This window comes from Colius striatus, chromosome 3 (assembly GCF_028858725.1).
Source record: "Colius striatus isolate bColStr4 chromosome 3, bColStr4.1.hap1, whole genome shotgun sequence".
Taxonomy (NCBI): domain Eukaryota; kingdom Metazoa; phylum Chordata; class Aves; order Coliiformes; family Coliidae; genus Colius; species Colius striatus.
In genome coordinates this window covers 36209050-36233670 of record NC_084761.1, presented here as the reverse complement: position 1 = coordinate 36233670, position 24621 = coordinate 36209050, and the positions used below count along the sequence as shown (strand labels likewise).

Here is a 24621-nt window from a genome sequence, read left to right as displayed (position 1 = left end):
AGCATAAGGAAGTTACAACAGTGCTTTCCAAAATTTCATATTTAATCTAGTCCCTGGATGATTTTTATGGTACAAAGAGTGCATAATATCAGCTGTACTGGAAGATGTAACACTCAAAGTACTCCTATGTCGTGCTGCCCAGCCAGCAATGAAGCACCACGACACTCTCTCGCTCAGTGTTGCCCATCCACCCCCAACTTCCTTTGGACAGCGGAGGCCATAGCAAGATGAGAGGGCAAAAAAAAGACAACCAAGGATGTTGTGGATTGAGACAAGGTCAGGGAAGGCTCACTGCCCATTGCAATACTGGGCAAAACAGACTCCAGTACTCAACTTAGAGAGGAAAGTAAGGAAAGTTTATTCTACTACCTACAAGAAACAGAACAGAACAAAAAGCAAAAACAGGGCAGGGTGATGAGAAAAATACAACCAGCACTTTAAGATCTCCTGCCCCATCCCTCCTTGCTTCCTGAGCTCAGCTCACTGCTCCCAATATATAAGGAAGGACAGAACAAGAAGGAACAGGAAGAATCCTTATCTTCTGGCTTCTTAAAAAGGGATCGTGGACGTGCCCAATTGGCTCAGCCCCAGAAGTGATTCTGGCTCAGAGCTGGGGAGACTTTCATGCAACCTCTTACAGAAGCCATCTTTACAGCCCCTTCCCAATTACCAGAAACTGCTCCACGTTAAACCATGACACCCTAACAGCATTGCATATTTGCACAACTGCAAATCTGCAGCTGAACCAATGAAAAAGGTTAAATTTTTCAACTGTCACCAGCCTACAGGACACTTGTTTTCTTCCACCTAATGCACTATTACCATTATGCATTAATCCATGTACTAGGTTTAACCTGTATGGAAAAGTTAAAAGAAAAATATAAGAAACTGAGCACATTTGCACAAAAAAAAGAATATTGCACAGATTAGTTATTTACTTCATGCCCATGCTTGTTAGCTTTTATGTCTAAATCTTTATCTTGAAACAAATGTTGTCTGCAAAACAAAATACTTAGTTACAGGCTAAAATTATGATGTTAAAAAGAAACAACTTTAATAAGAATACATAGTAGCATGTAATTGGGCACATGGTATCCGTGTTTGCCACTTACTGGAATAAAGGCATTTATTTGAAGTCATGGGGAAATCCTTAAGTGATTACTATTATTAAGCCATAGCATAAATTCCTTACTTCAACATAATCTCACACTATGGTAAAACTTTAAAAAAAAAAATCTGGAAGATTGAGATGTTGGACAGAAAACTGGCTTACTGTATGTACTGAACAATTAATAGCACAAGGGTACTCTGGTTGGAAGAGCTAAAAAGGACAAAAGTAAAGCCTTTCTCTTTAAAGATAAGCTATTCAAAAGGAGTGTTTCCTGCAAGGAATTTTCTGTGCCTGAGCATACAACTTCTGCTTATAAAGTGTTGTGAAGCAGAAGGAATTCTGAGGAACTGAAGATACTTCAATTTAAAGTAGCATTTGGAAAATACAATGTAAGATTCATGTCTAAGACTGAGAAAAAAATGCTGTTGCAATCAGGATCTTTTGCAAGTTTCCTGCCTTTATGACTAGTGTTATCACTTAAGCTCTAAGTTGATTGTCAAACTTCAAAAAGCTTAGCTAGGTTCTAATCTATAGTAAAGTATTTTATTTTTCTCTGACTTTCCAAACAACACAGTTTTTAAAGTATAGTTCATGTGCTGCTGCACTAATGATCTGATCTTTACAGGAAACAGAAATGTCAATGCTGATTTATTCCCTTCCTCTGCTGCCTCAAGCTCATAGAAAATTGTTATTAAGTGTGTGTCATGGTTTGGCCCAGCTAGCACAGCAGCACCACAACAGTCTCTCGCACAGTGTCTCCATTCACCCCCACCCTCATTAGGATGGCTGAGGCCCCAGCGAAATTGGAGTAAAAAGATAAGCAAGGTTGTTGTGGACTGAGACAAGGGCAGGGAGGGCTCACTGCCAATTATGGTTCTGGGCAAAACAAACTGCAGTACTCGACTTAGAGAGGAAAGTAGGAAAGTTTATTCTACAAGAAACAGAACAGAATAAAAGCAAAAAGGGAGTAGGATGATGAGAAAATTACACCCAGCACTTTAAGATCTCTTTTCTTCCCGGGCCCAGCTCACTGCTCCCGATATCTCTACCTCCTCCCCCCTCCATGGCTTGGGGATGCAGGGAACGGGGGATGTGGTCAGTCTCTCACAGATGGGCTCTGCCGCTTCTCTCTTCTCAGAGGAGGATGACTCCTGGCATTCTTCCCCTGCTCCAACACGGGGTTCTTCCCCTGGCACACAGTCCTTAATGAACTTCTCTGGTGTGGGTTGTTCCCAGCAGCTGTGGCTTCTGCCAATACAGGGTCCCTCACATGGGACACAGTCCTTGGTGAATGTCTCTGGTGTGGATTCTTTGCCATGGTTGTAATTCCTGCAGTTACAGGGCGCCTCTCTCAGGACAAGGCCTCTTCTGGGCATAAGTTTAATGAGCTGCTTTGTTGTGGGTTCCTCCCCACAGTTACAGCTGTGGATATTGGGTCCCTTCCTCGGGACACGGCCTGCTCCAGCCACAGTTATAAAGGGTCCCTACCTCGGGACATGGCCTACTCTGGTCATAGTTTTAAAGAAGAAATCAGTGCCCCTGACTCGGGGTCTGCAGTGAAGTGGTTGGGTCCCTCCCATGAGATATGGCCTCCTCCGGCCACAGTCACTGTCTGGCCCCTGGCTTGGGGCCTTTAATGAAGTGAATCGCTGCCCCTGGTCTGGGGTCAGCTGTAGTAAATTGAGTCTCTACCACTCATACCAGGTCATTATCAAAATGAGTCTCTACCACCAATGCGGAGTCTTTAAAGTAATGAAAATAAATCTCAGCTTCACCAGTTCTCTCCATAGAATGCAGGGGAGTCTCTGCTACAGCACACCTCCTCCTCTCTTTCATCACTGACCTTGGAGTCCGCATGGTTGTTTCTCTCACTGTTCCTACTCCTTCCACCACCACCAGCCAGAAGAAGAAGAAGCAACAGAAGAAGAAAGAAACAGGAAGAAGATGGAGGAAGAAGCCTCCTCTTCCGGCTTCTTCTTAAAAAGTGGTTGTGGAGTTGTCTAATTGGCTCAGCCCCAGAAGTGGGTCTGGCTCAGAGCTGGGGAGAGTTGCGAGCAACTACTTACAGGAGTCATCTTTACAGCCCCTTCCCCCTTAACAGAAATGCTGTCATGTCAAACCATAACAGTGTGGTAGTTTCCTGCTTTACAAAAATAAATATGTGATTTTCACGCAACAAATCAGCCAAAGCGCTACATTTCTAAAGCCGAAAAACTCAGAAACATACTTTATTCTTTCCCTCTCTGCCACGGTATTCATACCTACATATTCACTTAGTCATGTCACCGTCTTTATTCAATTGCAGGAAGCCAGACTACTCGTCTGTGCAGTAATGCAGTCTTAGCAGCAAGGAAATATTTAACAACAGAGAAAAGCAGTAATCTCAAAATAATAAAATTGGCCCCTGCTTTTCCTCCATTTTCCTTATCAGACTGGCCAAGATCAATCTTACAAAACCAAAAATGGGTTTCTTAAATTAAGCTGGTTTTGCATTCCTCCCTGTTACTGGCTTTATGGTGCTACTTCACCAAAACCATCATTATTATTAGAACTTAATCAAGAAATAAGGGTCACTGCACAGTGCACTCAATCCTTTTGGAATTTATCCTGAGATTCACGAGATAACTTTCTCTATATCTCATCTCAGCAGGACATCTGGGATCCTCCTACTAAACAGATCCATCCTAATAGGATAAAACAAGAGGTACTCACTACTTGAGTAAGATGACACGACTGAGATGATTGATTTTGCAGTTTCTTTTGGTCATATAGGGATGAATTATTTGACAGGAAAACTCATTAATATCCAGCATCAATTATATTCCAAAATGAAAAAGTATAACAGCGTACTTCAGTGAAATTGACAGTAAAAGGGAAAGAGGACATGTCCATTTTACTGAAAAATGCTTGTTATTATCAGAATTATCTCTATTTTAATGGAGCTTTAATCATCTAAAAGCACATAGGACAGTGCGGGGGAAAAAAAACAAATAATCTAGTTTCTAAACTTGTAATTTCATTAGAAACAAAAGTACATTTGTTAAATATGGTGCAGATGAGTTGTGAGCCTCAAGTCCAATGATATTGGTGTCCTCTACTGCAAATTCTATATCAGACAAATTTTAAGTCACACAGTTCTAATTCTAAACGTCAAAATTATTACTGCTCTTGAAAATGCTTTAGAGTTGGAAAGCCAATCTCTTTGGAAAAAAGGAAGTTATGGGATGGTATAGCTCAACAACATAAAGGCAGAGATCAACACTAAATTGCCTCAGTGAATCAAACAACAGAAAATATATTACAATAGAACAAAGAAATAAAAATATTTTTTCAGAATTATCACAGAAGCCTGGCCGAAACCAATGCCATACTCGCAAAACAGACAAAGACTTGGTAACAATTAGCATGTCAAAATCCAAACCTAAATACTATTCAAATCACATCCTTTAGTCAGTGTCTTAATTGAGCTTTCCACACAATTATGCAAACTCTTCACAACTGTTTGGTTCACAAATGGGAACTATTACTTGATCAGAATAATTGGTGTAGACCATCCAGTGTGCTTCCAGAAAGCCTGCAACTGATGATAAGAAAATTCTCCTTGAAAGACAGGTGCGCAAATGCAGAAGTGAGATGCTCAACTGTGCTCAGGACTGTCCCTTTTATTTTATTGAGTGAAAGGCACAGAGTGGACTGTAATAACTGCAAACGATACCAATTTTTAAGTGGGAGAAGAAAAGTATTCTCTTAGTGCAACACAGAAAAAAATCTGCAAGATATAAGGTGGCTCCCAAAGGAATCCATTACACACTTTCAGGAACGAGACTGCATCAAGCGGTGAAATTGTGTGCCATAAATGCAGAAGAATGCTTCAAATGAAGCTTTGGTCAATGCTGTAAGACCATAAAGTATTGAAAAGAGACATTTATACGTTTATATAGACTAATACAATTTATTATTAACAGAGTTATTATTAAGAAATTACTTGGGGGATTTCCACAAAACCACAGAAAATTTGGAGGGCACATTGGTATATTCTAGCCATCATCCTCTGCTTTTCCCTAGATGAGAGTTCTGTCCTCCCAACCAAACACAAAATACAAAAATCTTACCTCAGATCTCCACCGCAACTCAAAATCATACTAGCAAGACTACACTATAGAATTATAACTTGGTTTTCTTCCTTTCTTTTTCTTTTTTTTTCTTCACTATTGCTGTAATATATCATTCAACGAATAATGAAATTTAGGAGGTTTAATAGTTCTTGCACTTACCTTGAGTCCACGAAAACTGCCTGGGCTTGTTGGTGAAGAACTGGAGGACTTTGTAGATTTTGGGGTGGATAACTGACTGCTTGGGGTTCCATTAACTGGCCAAAGCAATAAAAGTAAACATATGAAAGAAAATATTAATTAAAAAAAAAAAAACCTCCTAACTTGCTTTTAGACATACTATACATCTCTGACAAAGTTTCAGTCAAGTTTGCATACAAAAACAACAGAAGAGACTCTTCAGCATTTAGGAATTAATTATACCCTTGCATGCCACTCAACTGCACCCCAAAAACTCATGTGGCTCAATTTAAGATCAACATGACAACATAAATATTGCAGTCATTCCAGAGATTAAAAACACCTATTCTACCCTCTGCCAGTGCAAGAGCTTTGAGCAAATAATAGTTATAGTCTTTTAAAATTATATGATTTAGTGTGATAATGTACAATGAAATACAGAGAAAGAAAATGTTCATGAAGACATTTGACACTCCATCTATCGTTTTTGGATCAACACCTTATTTTCTATGTAGAGCACTTTATAGAACACAGGTTGTTTTGTTTGTTTTTCTAAGAAAAACAAACAAGAAGTATGAGTTGTTTGGATAATAATGAACTTAAGCAGTAGTTCAGAAAATATTGATTTAGGGGGAGAAAAAACCCCAAATCAATGCAACAAGGTAAAAGCTAGCAGGTTATTGCTGAACTTCCAAGAAGTTCAAGAGTCTGTGAAAACATACAATATTCTCCCCTCCTGACTTCAAGACTTCATTCATTAACTGTAAAGTCCAGTTTTCCTGAGAGGCCTGATACAACATCTGTCATATCTCTTGTGACTTGGATATAACTTAGGTCAGTGCTTACATTTTTCTGAAAAAACCCAAAGCGATGAATTTCATTATGCAGATAGAATAGCACGCTGTTAGTCATACTCAAATATGATGCAACATTGTATTATGTGAAATTACTTCCTCTCTAGCTGAATTTCTTTTTTTTCTGAGAGTGGAAAATACTGGGCAGAAATTCAAGAGCTAAAAAGCCTTCATAAGCTGATTCATGCAAAGAACTATTTTTTTCAGAAAGAAAAATGCAACCAAGAGAAATGAAAACTTGGCTTCAAAGTATATAACTGGTATATCTGCATATACCCTTTACGCATTCAGACGTCTGTTATGAGTTATGTATCATTTCTTAACTGGTGCTATTTGATTTATTTTACAAGTGTCTATTAATCCAGTACCGTAACATTCTCTGAGTGCTGAACATGTCTTCCAAGTACTATTTTTCAACCTGGGCAGTCTATCTGACAGTAAGCCACTAACTACACTGCAACTTCCACAAATGTATGTTTTACAAATAAAATCTCTTTCTCTGATGTGTGATGGTGAGATATAAGTAATTAGCATTTAGCTACAAAATAAGTCTGTCTTGAAGTCTGATACCTTGGATTTGCATTCCCAGATCTGTTACAGGACTAAGACCTTAGTCTTTTTTGCTATTCAGTATTAAGTATTCAGTATGTGTAGGATATTTTTGTCTTTATTTTAACAAGACTTTAACAGGAGTTGCCTGTAAGAAAAAACGATGAATTATTTAAGTGGGTTTTTTTAAGAAGTTAAAATTATTTAGGAATATATATCCTTCTTGCAGACTTTTTTCATCATTTTGCTTTAGATAACCTCCCACTGGGGAGGCCAGAGAGCAAGCAGCTGTGTGGTACTTAGTTGCTGGCTGGGGTTAAACCACAACACTTAGACAACAGTACTTTTTTTCTTTTCTCTCTCTCAAAAAACACACAAGCAATCTGTATTCATTTCTGCCAAACTTGCCTGCTGCTATTGATTTGCTGATTATTTCATATATTTGCAAAACCTACCTTTTTTATCTAAGTTCTTTGAGGTTTCGTTTGACTTATAGCAGCCTGAACATAGAAAAAAAATTCTTCCTGTTGTTCTTTAAGTAGTACATACTAGGCTATAATTCTTTAGCATATTGAATGTTGAAAACTGAGGAACCTATGAATATAATTTTAAATTGCATGTTACTTGGTTTAGAGATATTTTCAATTTGAACTGAAGCTTCAAAGAAGCTTCTTGGTGTTTTAGAACTTAGGCTGAAATAACACAAGAAAACACAGGACGGTAAGAAACTGCAAGCAAAGTGAAAAACTACGACATATTTTTTTGCATTGCTTTTTTCAGCAACTCTTACCCCTGTGTATTTGTACTGGCTGAAATTTTCTATTAAAATGAGCTTCAGAATACACATACAAATGTATTGCCCCTCAGAGTGCTCCTCTACTTGTAGTCAAATTATACCTTTACAAACTTAACTTTGACACCGTTAGAAGATGTTTAACAACTACAAAGCATAATTTTTATGTTACTTCACTCAAATTATCTACTTCAACAAAAACTCTACATCCATTATGGCTCTGGTTAACCAAATGCAAAATGTGTGTTTCAAGCTTGAAAGTATTCACAAACACAGCAAAAAGAATACAGGTAAATGGAAAGGGAAGAGACACACTACTGATATAAAGCCATAATAGTAATGGCTCACCTGGGGATTTTGCTGAAGAATGAGCACTGGAGTAGTGGCCACTCCTCTTTACTGTACTCATATATTTGACACACAGGAAAAAGACATTAAGGAAAGAAGTTATTAAATAGTTCTGAACGTGCACGAAAGGAAAAAAGGGTAAATAAAGATAAGTAAAGGTATAGGAGAAAAAAAGGAAAATAAGTAGAAGGATAAATACCAGATACTTTGGATAAATTTTTCAAATTAAGCTAACCAATGGATTGTTCAAGTAGAAATAAGTAATGAAATCACCATACTAACTTCTAAATACTTTGCATAAAATTCACTGTTGATAGACATTTCATGTAATCTGATTGGAGTTAACAGGATATTATGAAATCAGATTTGAAATGGATCAGTTTTGAAACTTGCCCTTCATGGGAAATTTTTCTTTGTTGCTACTGTGATATTGATATGTAAATGAGAATATGGAACATGTTGCAGTTTTGAACATATACACAGGAGCTTATATGTATAGTTACATTCAAAACAGACCATAGTATAGTTATGTACTCAGTGGTTCTATTTCAGGTTGCCTCTCCAGGTCTGAGGGAAAAAATTAAGTCAATTGTACTTAGAAGTTAGTAGATGAGAGATAAAAAAGGAAAAAAAACAAGCTTCTCTGGTTTTTTTTCTCTTGCATTAAGAATTCAATGGTTGGAACATATGGTGTACAGCCCAATTGCTGCCAAAAACACAATGTGAATCTCTCTTTGAAATTACAGGAAGCACAAGAAGAAAGAAAACAATTTCTCCGTTAACAGGCATTCCAGAGCATCTCCTACTTGAAACAGCAAAATCCTGTATTTCTGACAATATTTGGCTTACATAGGAGAAACCTTTCAAATTCAAAAGATTAAGAGTATACATGGATTTAACCACATAACCATCCAGTAGTTAATAGTCTTCAAGAAAATGAAGTGCCATACTGAAAACATATCCCAAATGTACAATTAGCACAAATTATTCCAATGTTCATAAAGTGAAACCTTTTCTGCATGTTGATTAAAAAATAGAAAGCACATTTCTTGTCAGGATTCAAAGCTAAATGCAAGTGTTGTTATAAATATTAAATCCACGAGACAAATGGAAAACATATTTTTTTCCTTTCAGGAAACAAAGCACGGTACTTGTATTCCTGATGGAGTCAATAATTTTTTCACTCCATTAAACAATTTCTAATTTTCATGAATGTTACATGTTCAGCTCTTTCCTAAAAGTAGTACCTGAGGCAGGTGATTTGCTTCGACGTGAAGGTGCTGGACTTTTGGATCCAGTATGCCTCATTCCAGATGAACGGGAATAAGAAGACTTCATAACACGGCATTCTACAAAGCAAGCAGATATTTTGCCAACAGTTCAATTTATAGGCTTCCTCCAAACACTAATATTGCTGTTCATTATCCAGAATCAGTATCTTCTAAACATGCTTGCCCAATTGAAGGAAATAAATTTAAAAGAGCATCTCAAAACTTTAACCTGCATACCATACAAACATATAGACAGCATTTTAGTAGCTCCAGTATCATTCTGCATGTCATATTTCTTCATGTCTTGAAGATGATTACTATCATGATTCAAGTTTGTACCTACACACAGCCGAAAAAGTAAGAAGTCAATTGATGCCAAGGTTCTTCTGATAATTCTGTAAATCCTGCACGTTGTAATGGCAACTTCATATTGCACAACAAGCCTAGTTTACCTTCTTTTGCAAGAAACTGATGTTGTGACCAGTTTTAAAAGTGGTGAAAAATGTCTATGGTTTCCAAAAGACTGAGACAAGAGATTACTGCTATTTACCATCATTAAATAAAGGACATTCTAAATAAGAAAGAGATCAACATGCATACATGCATTGACATTTTGGAAATATCTTAATTCCTAGTTAGCATCCACTGCAAACCAGTTTCAGTGGAATTATATAATTTCCCCTTCTAAATTTGTCCATTATTCATCACTACTATGTCTATGCCATCATACGATGCCATGTCACCATAAAAAATATTAAGCAGAGTTGCATGCCCTGCCAGTCATATTCCACTCTACTTAATTTGCTTTTCTTCATTAAGACTTCCACATTTATTGGAGGAACAAGGGACTCCCAAAGCTGAAGGAAAAAAGGGAGAAGAAAATGCTCCAAGTTCTCAGAATGAAAATGAGCCAAATTAATCTATGCATGGTGCAAGAGGAAAAACAAAATTACAGCTTTAAAATCTGCAAGGGAAATTAAGATTTTCCCCAGTCTGGGATTTGCAGTGTGAGTTAATAAAACTGTGCTCTTACATTCTGCACAAGAATAAAATCATATCTTACCTATTCTAAAATTATGCTAAAAAAATACCCTTCTTGTCACCTTCACGCTAGCTGAATCAATAAAATCAGGCAGTTCTGGAAAAGCAGCATGCTGGCAATAGCAACAGAATGGAAGCCAACCGAATCCTCCATCTATGCAAATGTGTGGACCAGTAGTTTCATATATATCTATACTTCTTGGTGTAATTGAAGATTTTGTAATGAAATTATGACAGTTAGAAAAACAGCAGATGTTTTTACCCTCCTCCCCCGCCAAAAACCGCATCTTACTCACAAGCTGAAGCTCTCCTCATATACTCTGATGATTCTTGCCAGGATAAGATTAAGTTTTTATTAAAATAAAATCAGGATGATTCTATAGCTGAATCAATATAGGACAGAAAAAACATGTCTAGTAGGGCCTGTAGAGACAGTAGTAGGGGTAATGGTTTTAAATTCATAAAGGGTTAGATTCAGATTTGACATAAGGAAGATTTTTATGATGAGGATGGTGAAATATTTGGACAGGTTGCCCAGAGAGGTTGTAGATGCCCCATCCTTGGAAACATTCAAGGTCAGGTTGGACAGGGCTCAAGACGCAAACTTAGTGTGGTTACATATGCGATTTTTTTTTCAAAATCTTGTAAAGATAGCAATATAGAAATAATCTTATAGTCACAGATGTCAAAAATGAACGTTTAAAACAGATTTTAGATCTGTTAGATTGCTCTCTGAACCTTTAAAAATTCAATGCTGTTTTCCTCATAACTTTAGAGACTGAGTCTGTTTTACAAGAAAACAGATCAGGTTTGAATCCAGATTATTGTTTGGAAAAACTTTTAATCTATAGAAAAATATGTTCCCACATATATTTTCCTAAATCACACAACTCATGAGGATTGGGCAGGGGGGAGGGGGAAGAGTTCTTAATGAAGCTAACTATTTCAGTGGGTTTAGGATGTCCAGTCTTACCACTGTGATCCAACACGAAGTCATCCTGAGCATACCGGTATTTCTCAGGCCCACATGCAATGAAGACATCATCATCTCCAAAGAAGTCCTGCAAGCATGTCACCTTGACAGCAAAAAATATAAAGCAAAAATAAACAAATGCAGTGCTTTCAAATACTAAATCTTCAGTTAGTCAGCAACAGTTAAGAAGTTTGTATTTTCCTTTTCATAGTGACACCATTACGTTCTCTACAGTGATAAAAACATTCCAGTTCTTAACTACTTTAGCTCTTCTAGTAATGCAAGAAACCTGTGTCAAAAATTTAAGTATGACTGCTCTCACCTCCAAAACCACTTTCTCTTACATGTAACAACTGTGTTTTTTGCCTATAACTACACATACTGATGACTTCAACAAGATCCTCTAGATTCTTGTATTTACATTAATTACTTATGGGAAGATCTGTTGAGATTAAATCATTGCATCTATAAATGTGATTTATCACCCTCTGAGGCATTTAATTTCTGTGTTTTAATGTCCTATTATAAAAATAATTCCTCCTTTTATTAAAAATTATTCTGTAGATCAGAAAAAAAGAAATACAGAGTGCATTCCATACCCTTTGCAACTCTGTCCATTCTTAATTGTCCCAGTAATGATTTTACAATATATTTCAAAAAGGCTGGGATACGGACATACTTTAAAAACACAAAACCAAAGACCTTGAAACAATCTTACTCCTCAAAAAGTCACCTTGTGAAGATGCAAGTGTCTGCTTTAAAAAAAATTAAAACAAAAAATGCCACAAGAAGAAATTCTACTGAACTACTTCTAACTCACTTGTAAGAAAAAAGTGTTTGCAGGTAGCAAGTTGTTTTTAAATGTAAATGGATAAAAATTTTACTATATAGTTGTTTTACTATTCTTTTTAACATTGCACAATAAAATGAGATATGAGAATAAAAACTAAGAAGATTAGAACAATTTTTTCAATCTGTGTAATTAAAAAGGTAAACCAGAAATCTGCTTTTAGGGAGACTAGTTTCCTTTCTTCCCAGATACCTGTCAACACCATTTGCATATTTTAACCACTGTGATAATAGTAAACATTGGCAGAACTACAGGAGGAGGTCTCTACTGCCTGCAGTATTATGAGAAACACTCAGAATACCAATGACCCTCATCTCTCTGTGAGAACACCCACACAGGGTATTCACCAGCAGCACAGTTGTCATGGCAGCTAACTCAGCAATAACAGCCGGTGCCCTCACAGCAAGATCCTCACTGCAGTACCACATGCAGAATCCAGTATTTGTGTCACTGTGTTATACAGCCAAAGAACTCCAGCCACCACCAAAAGTCTTCTCTTGTTTTCTTACCATTGCAATGACAATCTGCTCTCCTTGATGAGAGACATTTTTAGCTGTACTTGACACAGCTGCCTCTAGTTAACCAAAAAGACAGTAATTGAATTCAAAAGGCTGAAAAAATTAAAGAGAACTTTTGCTAACATGGGATTTATTCCTCTTTACTTAATAACTCTCTCTCTGACAGGACTCATTATTTCCACAGATTTCAGGAATCCAACCTAAACCCACCACTACAGAAAAGACTGTGAGAACGCTTTCAGAATCTTTATCCCAGTAGCACTGCTGGATGTGGGCAGAGATGTTCTGTGAGACACAAATTCACACTCAAAGTACTCAAAACTGCCTACCACTTCCACAAGCTCAGCTTACCCATCTCTGCTCCATTCACACCCCCGATTCTCTTGCAGTGCTGTTCTGAGCAGGTTAGGGCTAATGTTGTGGTTTAGCAGAGCCTAAAATTAATCTTTCTGTTCCATTTCAAAGCCTGCCCCTCATCCCCTTCCCCCATCAGTCTAGCATCTGAGCTGAGAGTAAGAGAAGAGAGAGAGGTCTTACGGGAGACTCTGGGATACATATAGGGATATAACTGCATGCAGCATCAGCCTTTTGTTGTCTGTGGAGCAATTCTACAAAGGAAGGGTCAGAGTTGTGTTGACACCAGTACCCTTAAAAATGCACCTTAAAAACAGTTTTAAATGGCTAATGAGGAGCAGAATAAAGAACTTTAAGAAAGCTATTAATTTCTATAGGTCCTTTCCCACATGTTCATGTGCATGTAGTTTCCCCAGGCAAGACTATAGAGGAGTAACCACTAATGCCAGTGACAAGATAAACTGCTGGAGGTGGAGCAATGACACCTCCATCTTGGAGATCAAGCTAATGCCAGTCTCTCAGTCTGCTCACACACTGTATACCTGACCTGTGTGACTTCCATCTGTCAGTCATAGACCAAGATAGACTTCAGCTTACTGTAAAAGATACTAAAACCAGACTTAAAACTGAAGCCAGATAAATGCAAGTATGAGAAAGAATTTCACAGATGCTTGCTTCATTCCAGCAGTGAATACTGGAAGTCCTCCTTTTCCATACAAATAGTTCAGACAGGTTACACACAAAACATATAGGAAAAAAAATAATCTGAAAAAGTATTTAGCAAGGAATATAAATCAGCTAGAATTTACCAGTCTCAAATAAGCAGAGATTATGAGGCGAGGGAAGTATTTTTAAAACCAAGTTCATGGAAATCTTCCATACTTCCTAAAAGTGCAAACTAACAGTTATTTTTCTAGCCCTCTATCATAATAAAGTCAATAGGGTAGCTTCCAAGGCACAAAAGAAACTGTCTTCATTTTCTACATAATTTAAATTAACGCTGCAATTAATGATAACAGCATTTTGCTCATTTAGTGTGAGAAAAACCATTAAGGGAAAGGTGAAATGAATAAATCGTTTGCACAGGATTTTGAATGCAGCATGTCCACTATGGTCTAACTGGCAAATCATACAACTCCATTAGAAAAAAAAAAATCTGCCCTTAGATCATGTAGCAATTTTTATAGCTTTGAGCAAGATTCAATCAGTGTAGAAATGTAAAAAAGGCCCAACAAAACAAAACAAAACATCCCATATTATTTATTTACTTATTTTAGTTTCCTTATCAGAACTTGTGCCTATGAATAGCATGTCAGTCATTCCAGTAAGGCAGTGATCACAATTTGGTTTGTCAAACTAGCTTATGATAAATGCTCCTCCTCTTTCCACTATATTCCATCTTACCATTCTTTGCTTTGTCGCACTTGGTGCCAAAAAGCACTGCTCAGTCCTTCAAAATCTTTCCTAAAATGTCTTTCACAGGAAGGTGGTATTAACAAAGCTGTTTATGAGAGCCATAACAAAAATAGTCAAACATATTTTTTCTATAGTAGCTAGCAACAGAACAAGGGGTAATGGGATGAAGCTGGAACACAAAAAATTCCACTTAAATATAAGAAAAAACTATTTCACTGTGAGGGTGATGGAGCAGTGGAACAGGCTGCCCAGAGGAGTTGTGGAGTCTCCGTCCTTGGAGGTCTTCAAAACCCGCTTGGACGTGTTTCTGTGTGACCTGATCTAGGTGACCCTGCTTCTGCAGGGGGGTTGGACTAGATGATCTCTAAAGGTCCAATCCTTCCCATTCTATGATTCTATGATATAAAGTTATCCACAAGATATTTGTCCTCCAACCTCCAGGGGAAAAAGTAAAATTTTTTAAAAAAAGATAATTTTATTTATAGCCATGAAGGTTATAAACACTTGAAAAGTTACTGAGGAATTAAATTCCTCTCAAATCTTTATCCCTAGAGAGAGTTCTGTAAGTATATGTCAAAACCTTCTAGTCAGGAGGTCACTGGATAAACTGTACTTATTTTAGCTCTACAAATATACTTCACTATAAATGTACAAGGAAGAGCTGTAAAGACAAATAGTTTGGCTCAATTTAGTATGGCTGATTCAATTTAACTAAGCAGCAACAGGATTCCACAGTTTAAGTCTGATGAGCCACACCCCGTGTCTGGAGAATGCTACGCCGGATGACAAATTCTCTGCATCAGCTGAAAATGGAACTGAAGCCTTCTTTGTTTTAACAATAGAGGAAATATTTATATTTAGTGACTTTAAGGAAACAGGATATAGTGTAAATATTTAAATAAAGGAAGCACATTACATACAAGGCAAAAGGAAAAGTAGGAAAGCTGCCATGCACAGTAACAACTGGATTTATTTACGTGTTTTCATCTCAGTGCAGAGACAGGCATTTGAGGCTGACATTCTGAAAGAAATGTAGTGGGGTTTTTCCCCTGTATTGCTGAAAAACAATTATTTGTTAAATGTGAGCATAACAGATCTAGATACAATCTTTCTGCTACTACCTTCAATGTAAGAGGCCTCCACATTTCTTCCGGGAAATGCTGTTCCTCTTTGACTGAGACCATTTATAGCTATGGCATCTTGACAGTTCTGTCCTTTGCCCCTTGCATCAACCTTTATTTCTGAGTAAGTAAAAGTAAAATATATGTTTATTTGGCCAGCCAGGCCATATTTGTTATCATCATTTTTGTTTCCCCTTTTCAAATAAAACAATATTCCTACTTCTTCAGTGTCCCTACAGTCAGTCTCATTAAAATTCTTGCAGTGTTTTTGAAGCTGTCAGGTTTACAGTTTAAGGGCTCATGTATGTCTAAAATGCAAGGAAAGCAATCCTGCAGAAACTGGTCAGTTGTCTTTTTTTTTGTTTCAGTTCCATCATCAACAGGGGTAGACTTCACTTTCAAAAGGAAGAGTTTCCTCTTGGCAGCCTCAGGAACTCAAAAAGGAAGGTAAAAAGGGCATTCTCACCATTTCCTACTGAGTGCTGTGGTTTTAACACAGATTTTCTTACCATGGAACTTCCCCTTAGTCTCTGCACTTTCACAGAAAAACTTGATCAAGGAAGGAGTGTGTATGTGTTTAACTAATATTCTTAACTACTTACTAAACCAACAATATCCTTCATGATTGAAACCAAGACTGGTACAAAAGAGGTTCAGCTATTTGCCTGGTTATACTGATTCACATTTCCTGATGTGTCTTCAGTAAATAGTGAGAGAATAGCCAGAAAGGTGTCTAGAACATAATCACGAAACAGAAATATAGAAAAAAACCAAATCAGTGAGCCCCTGAAATGCCCCTTGAAAACAAAACAAACAAAAACCAATTCACAACTAAAACTGGGTTTTTTTCCGTTTTTTGGGGTTTTTTTAATTAACAATCTGTTAATTTGGTAAAATGACAAAATGTCAAAGTTAACTAGCTAAGTGATTTGGAAGCAACTACAAAATCTCTGTGAATTCACAAATTAAAACAGAATTACACAGAAAAAGAGGAGTAAGCAAGCAATTACTTGCTTATGCAATGCTTGAAAGAGCTCAAAGGCTACTAAGACTGGGCACATTGCCTGAAACAGCTATAGGGTAAGCTGTGAAGTCTTTAACTTGAGGACAGATAACCATGATCTTGATAGACTGTAGGCAGTTTTCCTACATTCTGTAGTTTTGAGAACTATGCAATGCATCATAGTAACTTTCTGAACAGACTACATGCATAAGCTCATTAGCAGACCAAGATTAAAAAAGAAATCTTTGTTCTCTAAAAATAATTTGATTTATGTCAAATACTCCTTAGTTTCTGGGGCTCAAATAATGCAAAAGGAATGGAAAAGTGTCTACTGTTTGACTTCTGTTATATGACCACACACCTCAAACAGCAATTTTACTTCAGATTTTAAAGACTAATTTTCCATTATATTAATATCCTGTATTTCTTGACAAAATAAAGAAGTTTTTAAAAAGTTGTGGCTTTTGTTTATTTGAAATCTATTCAGAGGCCCTAAGACCTTTCTAACAATCTCAGAGAATCTGATTGTGAAAACATGTCAATGGTCCTTTATCTCTGCAGCTAATACAAGCAGTTCAACAGTTTTTTGGTCTCAGTCTACAAAATCCCTTTTCAACCCATGCAGTTGGTTACCTTTAAAGCTTGAGGGCAGTTCTGCTGCAGTCAATGGAATTATTCACATTCATGAAGCTACACACAGTCATAGACTGTGAATGCTTTGAGGGCCTTCCAAACTCTGCTGGATACTGCAATAAAACTACATCACAAAATCACAGAATCTTAAGTGTTGGAAGGGACTTAGAAAGACAATTTAGTCCAACCTCCCTTCTAGAGCAGGAACACCTAGATCAGGCCACACAGGAACTTGCCCAGGTGGGTTCTGAATGTCTCCAGAGAAGGAGACTCAATAATCCCTCTTAATAGCCTGTTTAGCTATAATAGCCTTAATAACCATGCTCCATTACCCTCACAGTGAAGAAGTTTTCCCTTGTCTTTTTTTGGAACTTCTTATGTTCCAGTTTGTACCCATTGCCCCTTGTCCTATCATTGGCCATAACTGAGAACAGCCTGGCTCCATCCTCCTGACACCCACCCTTTATATATTTGTAAACATTAATGAGGTCACCCCTCAGTCTCCTCTTCTCCAAGCTAAAGAGCTCCAGGCTCCCTCAGCCTTTCATCGTAAGGGAGATGATCCACTCCCTTCATCATCTTGGTTGCCCTGTGCTGAACTCTCTCCAGCAGCTCCCTGTTCTTCTTGAATTGAGGGGCCCAGAACTGGACACAATATTCCAGATGCGGTCTCATGAGGGCAGAGTAGAGAGGGAGGAGAATCTCTCTTGACCTACTAACCACAGCCCCTCTAATCCACCCCAGGATGCCATTGGATTTCTTGGCCACAAGGACACATTGCTGGGTCATGGTCATTCTGCTATTCACCAGGAACCCCAGGTCCCTTTCCCTTCCACTACTCTCTAACAGTTCATTCCCCAACCTGTACTGGTACATCTTATTTCTAGGTCAAAACTTTCACATTACATTGATTTACCATTTGAGGTTTGGTAATTTTAAAAACTCTGTAACTGTTAAATTTGCCTGCCTTGGATAAAAGCAGCTTGTTAACCTATTTGCCAAAACAAAAAAAAAAAGAAAAGAAACAATGAAAATAATGAGAGTAATTCTTCTAAGTCAGCTTCCTATTTAGTTAGTTGCTGTGTCATGTTACTACAGTCATCATTAGAAACTGAAGCTCCTTTCACTGATACTCTGTGATGAGAAACAGCAGTGAACAAGGAGGAGACAAACTTTTCTGTTCCCCAGGGAATATAAAGAGTAAGAAAGAAAACAGAAATGTTAAATCTTTGCCTGCTGCCTTGTAAACAGAAAAAGTCTGGCAGTAAATCTAGAAGATGCCTAATACAGTATGAGAATGCAGAAAGACCGCATAAACAGATTGGTCGGCTCATGCAGCCATAGAGCTACTGGCAACAAGTGACAGAATAAGGCACATATCACATTTTCGATTTATTTCAATTCCAATGATATTTTTGCATGTATTTTTAAACATTTCAAAGATTAACTCAGAAAATAATACAAGTGGAAATGGAAGATCATATTGGGGTGCAATATAAATAGATCATCCTCACAGTAATGGAAATGACAATAAAAAAAAGAAGCTGTAGAAATAAGCACAAATTAAAATGATTTCTTATATATATTGATTTCTTAAAGCCTTGCAGTACTGTAGGACTTTCTGCAAAGGCCCATTCAACAGTTTTTCCAAAGGGCAAAACCAACAAATTAAGCTCATGATATGACTATAACCCAGGTTGTCTGAAGAGAAAAAAAAAACACAGGTGTTTTCAGTTGTGAAACAAGGATTATATCTTTGTCTACAGGTGCATTAATCACAGCAGCTCGAAAGTCAGCATAACAGATCCTCTCCTTAAGTGGCATAACTGGCAAGCCTAATACAGAACCAAAAATAGCATCTGACTTCACACAGCTAACCTTTAATCTTAACACTGAGTAGCTAGTCTAAAAATAACAGCTATTTGTATTATGAAATAACATTAAAAGTGTACCTATAATGACAGATAGCTGGCTCATCCAATTTACTAAAATCTTAAGGATTTAATGAAACCCCATTCCACAATACAGTTGCAATGAAAATGTAAGTTTTCTCTTTTTCCTTAAAATTATTCATAGTATCATAAAATCACAGAATCATAGACTAGCAGGAGTTGGAACGGACCTTTAGAGATCATCTGCTCAAGTAGGTCCACCTAGATCAGGTCACATAGAAATGTATCCAGGTGGGTTTTGAAGACCTCCAAGAAAAGAGACTCAACAGCCTCCCTGGGCAGCCTGTGCCAGTGCTCTGTCATCCTTACAGTGAAATAGTTTTTTCTTATGTTTAAGTGGAACTTTTTGTGTTCCAGCTTCATCCCATTACCCCTTGTGTTGCTAGATACAACAGAAAAAAAGGGATGTGCCAACCTCCTGATATCCACCTATTTTACTGTGCGGGTGACAGAGCACTGGAACAGACTGCCCAGAGGGGTTGTGGAGTCTCCTTCCTTGGAAGTCTTCAAGACCTGCCTGGACACGTTCCTATGCGACCTGATCTAGGTGAACCTGCTTCTGCAGGGGGGTTGGACTAGATCATCTCTAAATGTCCCTTCCAACCCCTATCATTCTATGGTTCTATGAATATTAATGAGATTCCCCCCCTCAGTCTTCTCTTCTCTAGACTAAACAGCCCCAGTTCTCGCAGCCTTTCCTCATAAGGAAGATGTTCCAGTCCCCTGATCATCTTGGTGGCCCTGTGCTGGACTTTCTCAAGAAGTTCACTGTCCCTCTTGAGCCAAGGAGCCCAGAACTGGAAACAGTACTCCAGATGAGGCCTCACCAGGGCAGAGTAGAAGGGGAGCAGAACCTTGACCTGCTGGCCACACTCTTCTTGATGCATCCCAGGATGCCATTGGCCTTCTTGGCCATGAGGACACATTGCTGATTCATGATTAGTTTATTACCAATCAGGACTCCCAGGTCTCTCTCTGCAGAGCTTCTCTTCAGCAGTTTGGCCCCCAGCCTGTACTGGTGCATGGGGTTGTTCCTGCACTTGTCCTCGTTGAACCTCATGAGGGAAAAAAGTTCAGGTAGTCTCTAAGTTCAGGCTTCTTTCTCAGTTCTACCTCTTTCATATGTATCACTTCACATAACAAGAAGCCTTGCTAACATCCATTGAGCTCCTTACAGACTAGAAGGATGCTTTTCATATATATATTTCTAAAGTTTTAAACATTTAAAATTTTTAATCCCTAAGTTACTTCATTTGATTGGCATTCTATGTTTCAGCACAATAGCAACTTCACTTTCAACTAATCATGCAGTTCTGTTTTTATATTAGCTTATAGGTTTTACAATGATAATTCCTTGTCATACGTTCAAACAGCACACAGACCTTTCAGAGGCATATGATTCGTGAAGTTTCCTCCTCACTTAACTGTGAATTGGAAATACAGTAACAAAATTAAGCTTATGGATGTTCTCTATTCACTATTTCAAACAATGAAATTTCACAGACAATGTAACAGGAAGGTATTTGGTGCTCAATAAATTAGCTTCTATGCTTACGCTGCTTTGCCTCTCAGGAGTTACTGAGGTCCGTTGAACCTGTATGCAACATACAGAACAGTTATGCTGAGCTAGGGGCATCAAATATAAACAATGAGAACATCACTGCTTAATTGAAATATTAGACATTCAGAAATGTGAGAAAAAATTACAGTAATACAGGAAGCACAAACTGAACATTGTAACCGGCTTTCTGAGACCCAATTCAATTCTATTAGCTCCCAACTTCAACTCATTATTTCTAAGTCTGTTGCTACTGCTTCTGAATTGCTTTACTAAACAGATAATGATATGTAAAATATTTGAACACGTAGAAATATCTTTCATTTCATGTTCAGAAAAACTGACTACAAAGACAGCAGAAAAGTAACATTTTTAGGCACTGACAAAAAATACTGTTTTAACAGCAGTCCTGCCAGAAAGTAAGGTGCCTCCAGTTGTTTATCCTTAAAATCAAAATCTTACATGATTCATCCTTCATGTCTGAAAGCATCAGCTCTTCCTTCAAACAAACATGCAGAAGTTTACGAACAAAAGCAAAATTGATACCTCACCCCCTAAAACTCTCTGGACCATATAACAGTACAGAAATGCTAAACCTCATTTTGCAGTCAGTTGACTTATGTGGCATCTGTCATGAGGCTTGGTTGAAGTGTTTCAGATATCCTATTTTAAAATCAAACTGCATTACACATTTATTAACAGAGATGCTGCTAAACATTGGAAGCATCTGGCAATTTTCAGAGAGCAGGAACAATACATCAGATTGTTACTGAATATCTGTATATATCTGTATATAATATCTGTATATAAAACTGCTTAAGTTTTTTTTTCAAGAAACTTAAAAAATTCATTGCAGGCCTCTTCCTGTAAGATATTGAAATATGAAGTATAAAACGGAGCGTGCACCATCTTCAAATCATAACATCAACCCCACTGAAAATTGTCACTGCACGCTCTGCTTACCATCAGAAAACAATGCTGGCACTTTAAAATAATTTTTCACTTTCTTCCACTTAGATTTGGCAATACGTAAACCAGTACTTTCTTCCAAACTCCTACCACGCATTGAAGAGTAAATAAAACCTCCATATTTATTCCTGTAATACTTTAGAATTACATAAATGTTTACTTTAGTACTACATAAATCTAATTTACAAAATGGAAGGCCCAATGCGAAACTTAGAATTGTATAATCTCTTGATTTTGGCTGACCAAATCTTTTCAGTGGTTTGGCTTAATCTTTTTCCAAATTTTACTCGAGATAACTGCTGACAGTCTCCCAAAGTTTGTGTGTTTCCCATAATAAAGTCAGAGCTCACTAAATGCAACGTTTTATCTGAAGGCTGTTTTTTCAAGTAACTTTCTACTCTCTATATAAACTACTTCAAAGAATCAATACACTATTGAAGGCCATCTAAATACAATGAAAAATGTGAATTGGGATATATCTGTTAATTTCAAGTTGTTAGGGCTTTTTTTAGGTGTTTTGTTTTGGTTTTTTTTCCAAATCCCTGATCACATTTTTTCACATACAGAAAACCAAGAAATCACAACAGTAGAATCCATTCACATTCCTAGTCATATTGTGTAAAAGCTGTCCAATCTGGAAATCACTAGCCAGCTATTTCTGATCAAATAAACACATAAACAACAAGCAAACTCCAGTCTGCTTCAAGCTAAAAGTAAGACCAGGCTATGGAACTGGAAGAGAGTTATCCTTTTTTTCCTCATTAATCTTATTTCAGCAAGAGCAGTTATGAGATAGTTTTATGGCTGCCACTGTGTAATATAAACAATACTGTTTCAGAATTTTGTGGTGGTTTCTTTCATTTAATTTGTTTACTTTTGCATTTTTAGATACAGCTATCATACCTGTTTGCAACTTCAATGAAAGAGGATTGTTTAACAAAACTATTACTGCAGGTGAAAACATAGATAAAAATGTAAACTCTGTTACAGTTTACAACAAAACTGGGAAAATCTGGGTTCCCAGATGTAATACATGCACACATTGTGGCATGGAGATCACCTCCAATGTTACAGAGGATTCTCCCTGTGTTCCTGATCGTGAGCTAGTCTGAGACAGCTAATAGCAAATACAATCCCAAGTGAATTGCCATATAATTCTGCACAGACACTGAAGCTAACCTGGAAGCTATTGTAGCTGCAACACCTCTCTGGTGTCTCTTGTTATGTTCCTATCATGGTTCCCAACAAGTGGAATTAATCAAAGTCTAGCTCAATCTGGCCGAATCTAAGCTGTAGTACTGATGCCTTTGCTCTATGCTCCCTATTCCAATTTGATGACAATAGTATCAAGATGTCTAGTCTGGTTCACATTGTACCTATTGTTGCAGCTGATGGAAATATCTATGCAAATAATTCAAGAATCCTTAGATTACAGGTTGTGTTTTTTTCATTATCAGGATTAATACGCAAAACAGAGGAAGTTTAAAAATTCCCTCCTCCTCCTTCCTAAAACACAAAGCCATGTGCTCATCAAGACTAAGCAGATATAAGACATGGCATAAAAAGCCATGTGTTTTTGCAATAGGTTTTTAATTTACTCTGTAGTAAGATAAAAATAATGTTGAGGTTGGAATTATAGTATTTGTATCTGTATACAAGTTCTAAACTTGGCTCTGCTAGTATGTACTCCATCTTGTGCAGGCAAATCCAAGGTAGCTTTAATCTAGCCATATTCAATACTATGCCTCAGTACAAAACTTTTTAAAAGGCAGTCTGGCATTCTGGGTACCAATACCAGCAGCTGAGGCCTGGGGTGCTGCCAGTGTACTGCTGTTTGCATCTGAGCCAACTTAAAGCCACGCTGCAATTGCACCTATTCACATGATACTTCTGGAAATTAAATGTATTATAAATTCATCCCTTCTCCATGCAGAATGGAGGTCTGTAGTAGTGACAGCTCCCCAGCCTGCATCTGGTTATGTCACTGTACACTCAAGTCTGCTTGCAATACAATAGAATAAGAGGAGCATAAGCATTCTCTTAATATCACCTTGGAATTAGCATCAGCACCATGGAGTGCTATTTAATAGCACATCAGGAGCAGATACTGGATCTGCTCAGAAGACGCTTTGAAGCAAACACTGCAGCAGGTTGTCATTGTCACACTTCTGATTACACATACAATAACTTGGTACCAACCCCATCCCTCCAGTTTTCTGCTGTCAGGTCAAGATTTTATTTGTTCCACCTCCAAAAAGCATATACTGTCTGGAGAAGCTTCCTAATACAAGCAGCACAGTGTGATGCATCTTTTTTTTTTCCCCTCCTAACTTCCATTACACATATGGCTTAACGTACAGTTAGTGGTCTGATTCTGAACATTTTTTATAAAAAACATATTTCTGACTTGACTAATATTTTGCAAGTAGCTTGTGTTGGAAATAGAAATACCTCAATTTTTGCCATTCCCTTGCTCCTTAGACTACAGGAATCTTACACACTCCAAGAAAAGAAAACATTTCCTCAGGTATAATTTCTGACCTTCTCTTCAAATACTGAACTATTGCGACAGTCTTGGGATAATATAGACCACAAAAGTGTAAAGCAGACATTTAAACAAAAATGTGCCAGGATATTACTGAATCTCACATTTCATTTACACTAACAGATTCACTGTACACCTGCCGCTCTTGAAATTCTTCCCGTTGAGAGAATTTCTGTCCATACTGAAGTCCTAGTTGGAACTTCAACCACACCTACACTTGTTTACAGCAGTATTAGTTTAATCCATGTAGTTAGCATTGCTAAAAGCAGGAGTGTTGTTCTGGTGACTGCTCCTTCATGACGAGGTTATTGGTGTTCTTATTTCTACTCTCAGATATTCCCCAGTGCTTAAGGCTTTTGCAGATATTCCCCAGTGCTTAAGGAGCTTCCTAAGCAGCTTCTGGGAACATATGTTGCTTTTACAAGCTCTGGGTAGAGTTTCACTATATGTGCCAAACAGACCTCCATGAG

General features: G+C 37.5%; 1 protein-coding gene across 8 annotated transcripts in view; it reads right to left on the bottom strand.

The window, feature by feature from the left end:
- DCLK2 (doublecortin like kinase 2) overlaps nucleotides 1–24621 on the bottom strand; it is a 93624-nt gene that overhangs the window by 44795 nt on the left and 24208 nt on the right. For 6 of the 8 annotated variants that reach the window (XR_009818502.1, XR_009818503.1, XM_061993737.1 and 3 more), the window contains exons 3-6: nucleotides 11233–11335; nucleotides 9195–9296; nucleotides 7948–7998; nucleotides 5386–5480 (exon numbers count right to left, since the gene is read on the bottom strand). Coding sequence is in view for 5 of the 8 variants with exons in the window: in XM_061993737.1 (XP_061849721.1) it covers nucleotides 5386–5480; nucleotides 7948–7998; nucleotides 9195–9296; nucleotides 11233–11335 (351 nt within the window). In the remaining 3 variants the exon portion in view is untranslated. The remainder of the gene's footprint in view (nucleotides 1–5385; nucleotides 5481–7947; nucleotides 7999–9194; nucleotides 9297–11232; nucleotides 11336–24621) is intronic. The other 2 variants (XR_009818504.1, XM_061993736.1) reach the window with 1 other exon arrangement.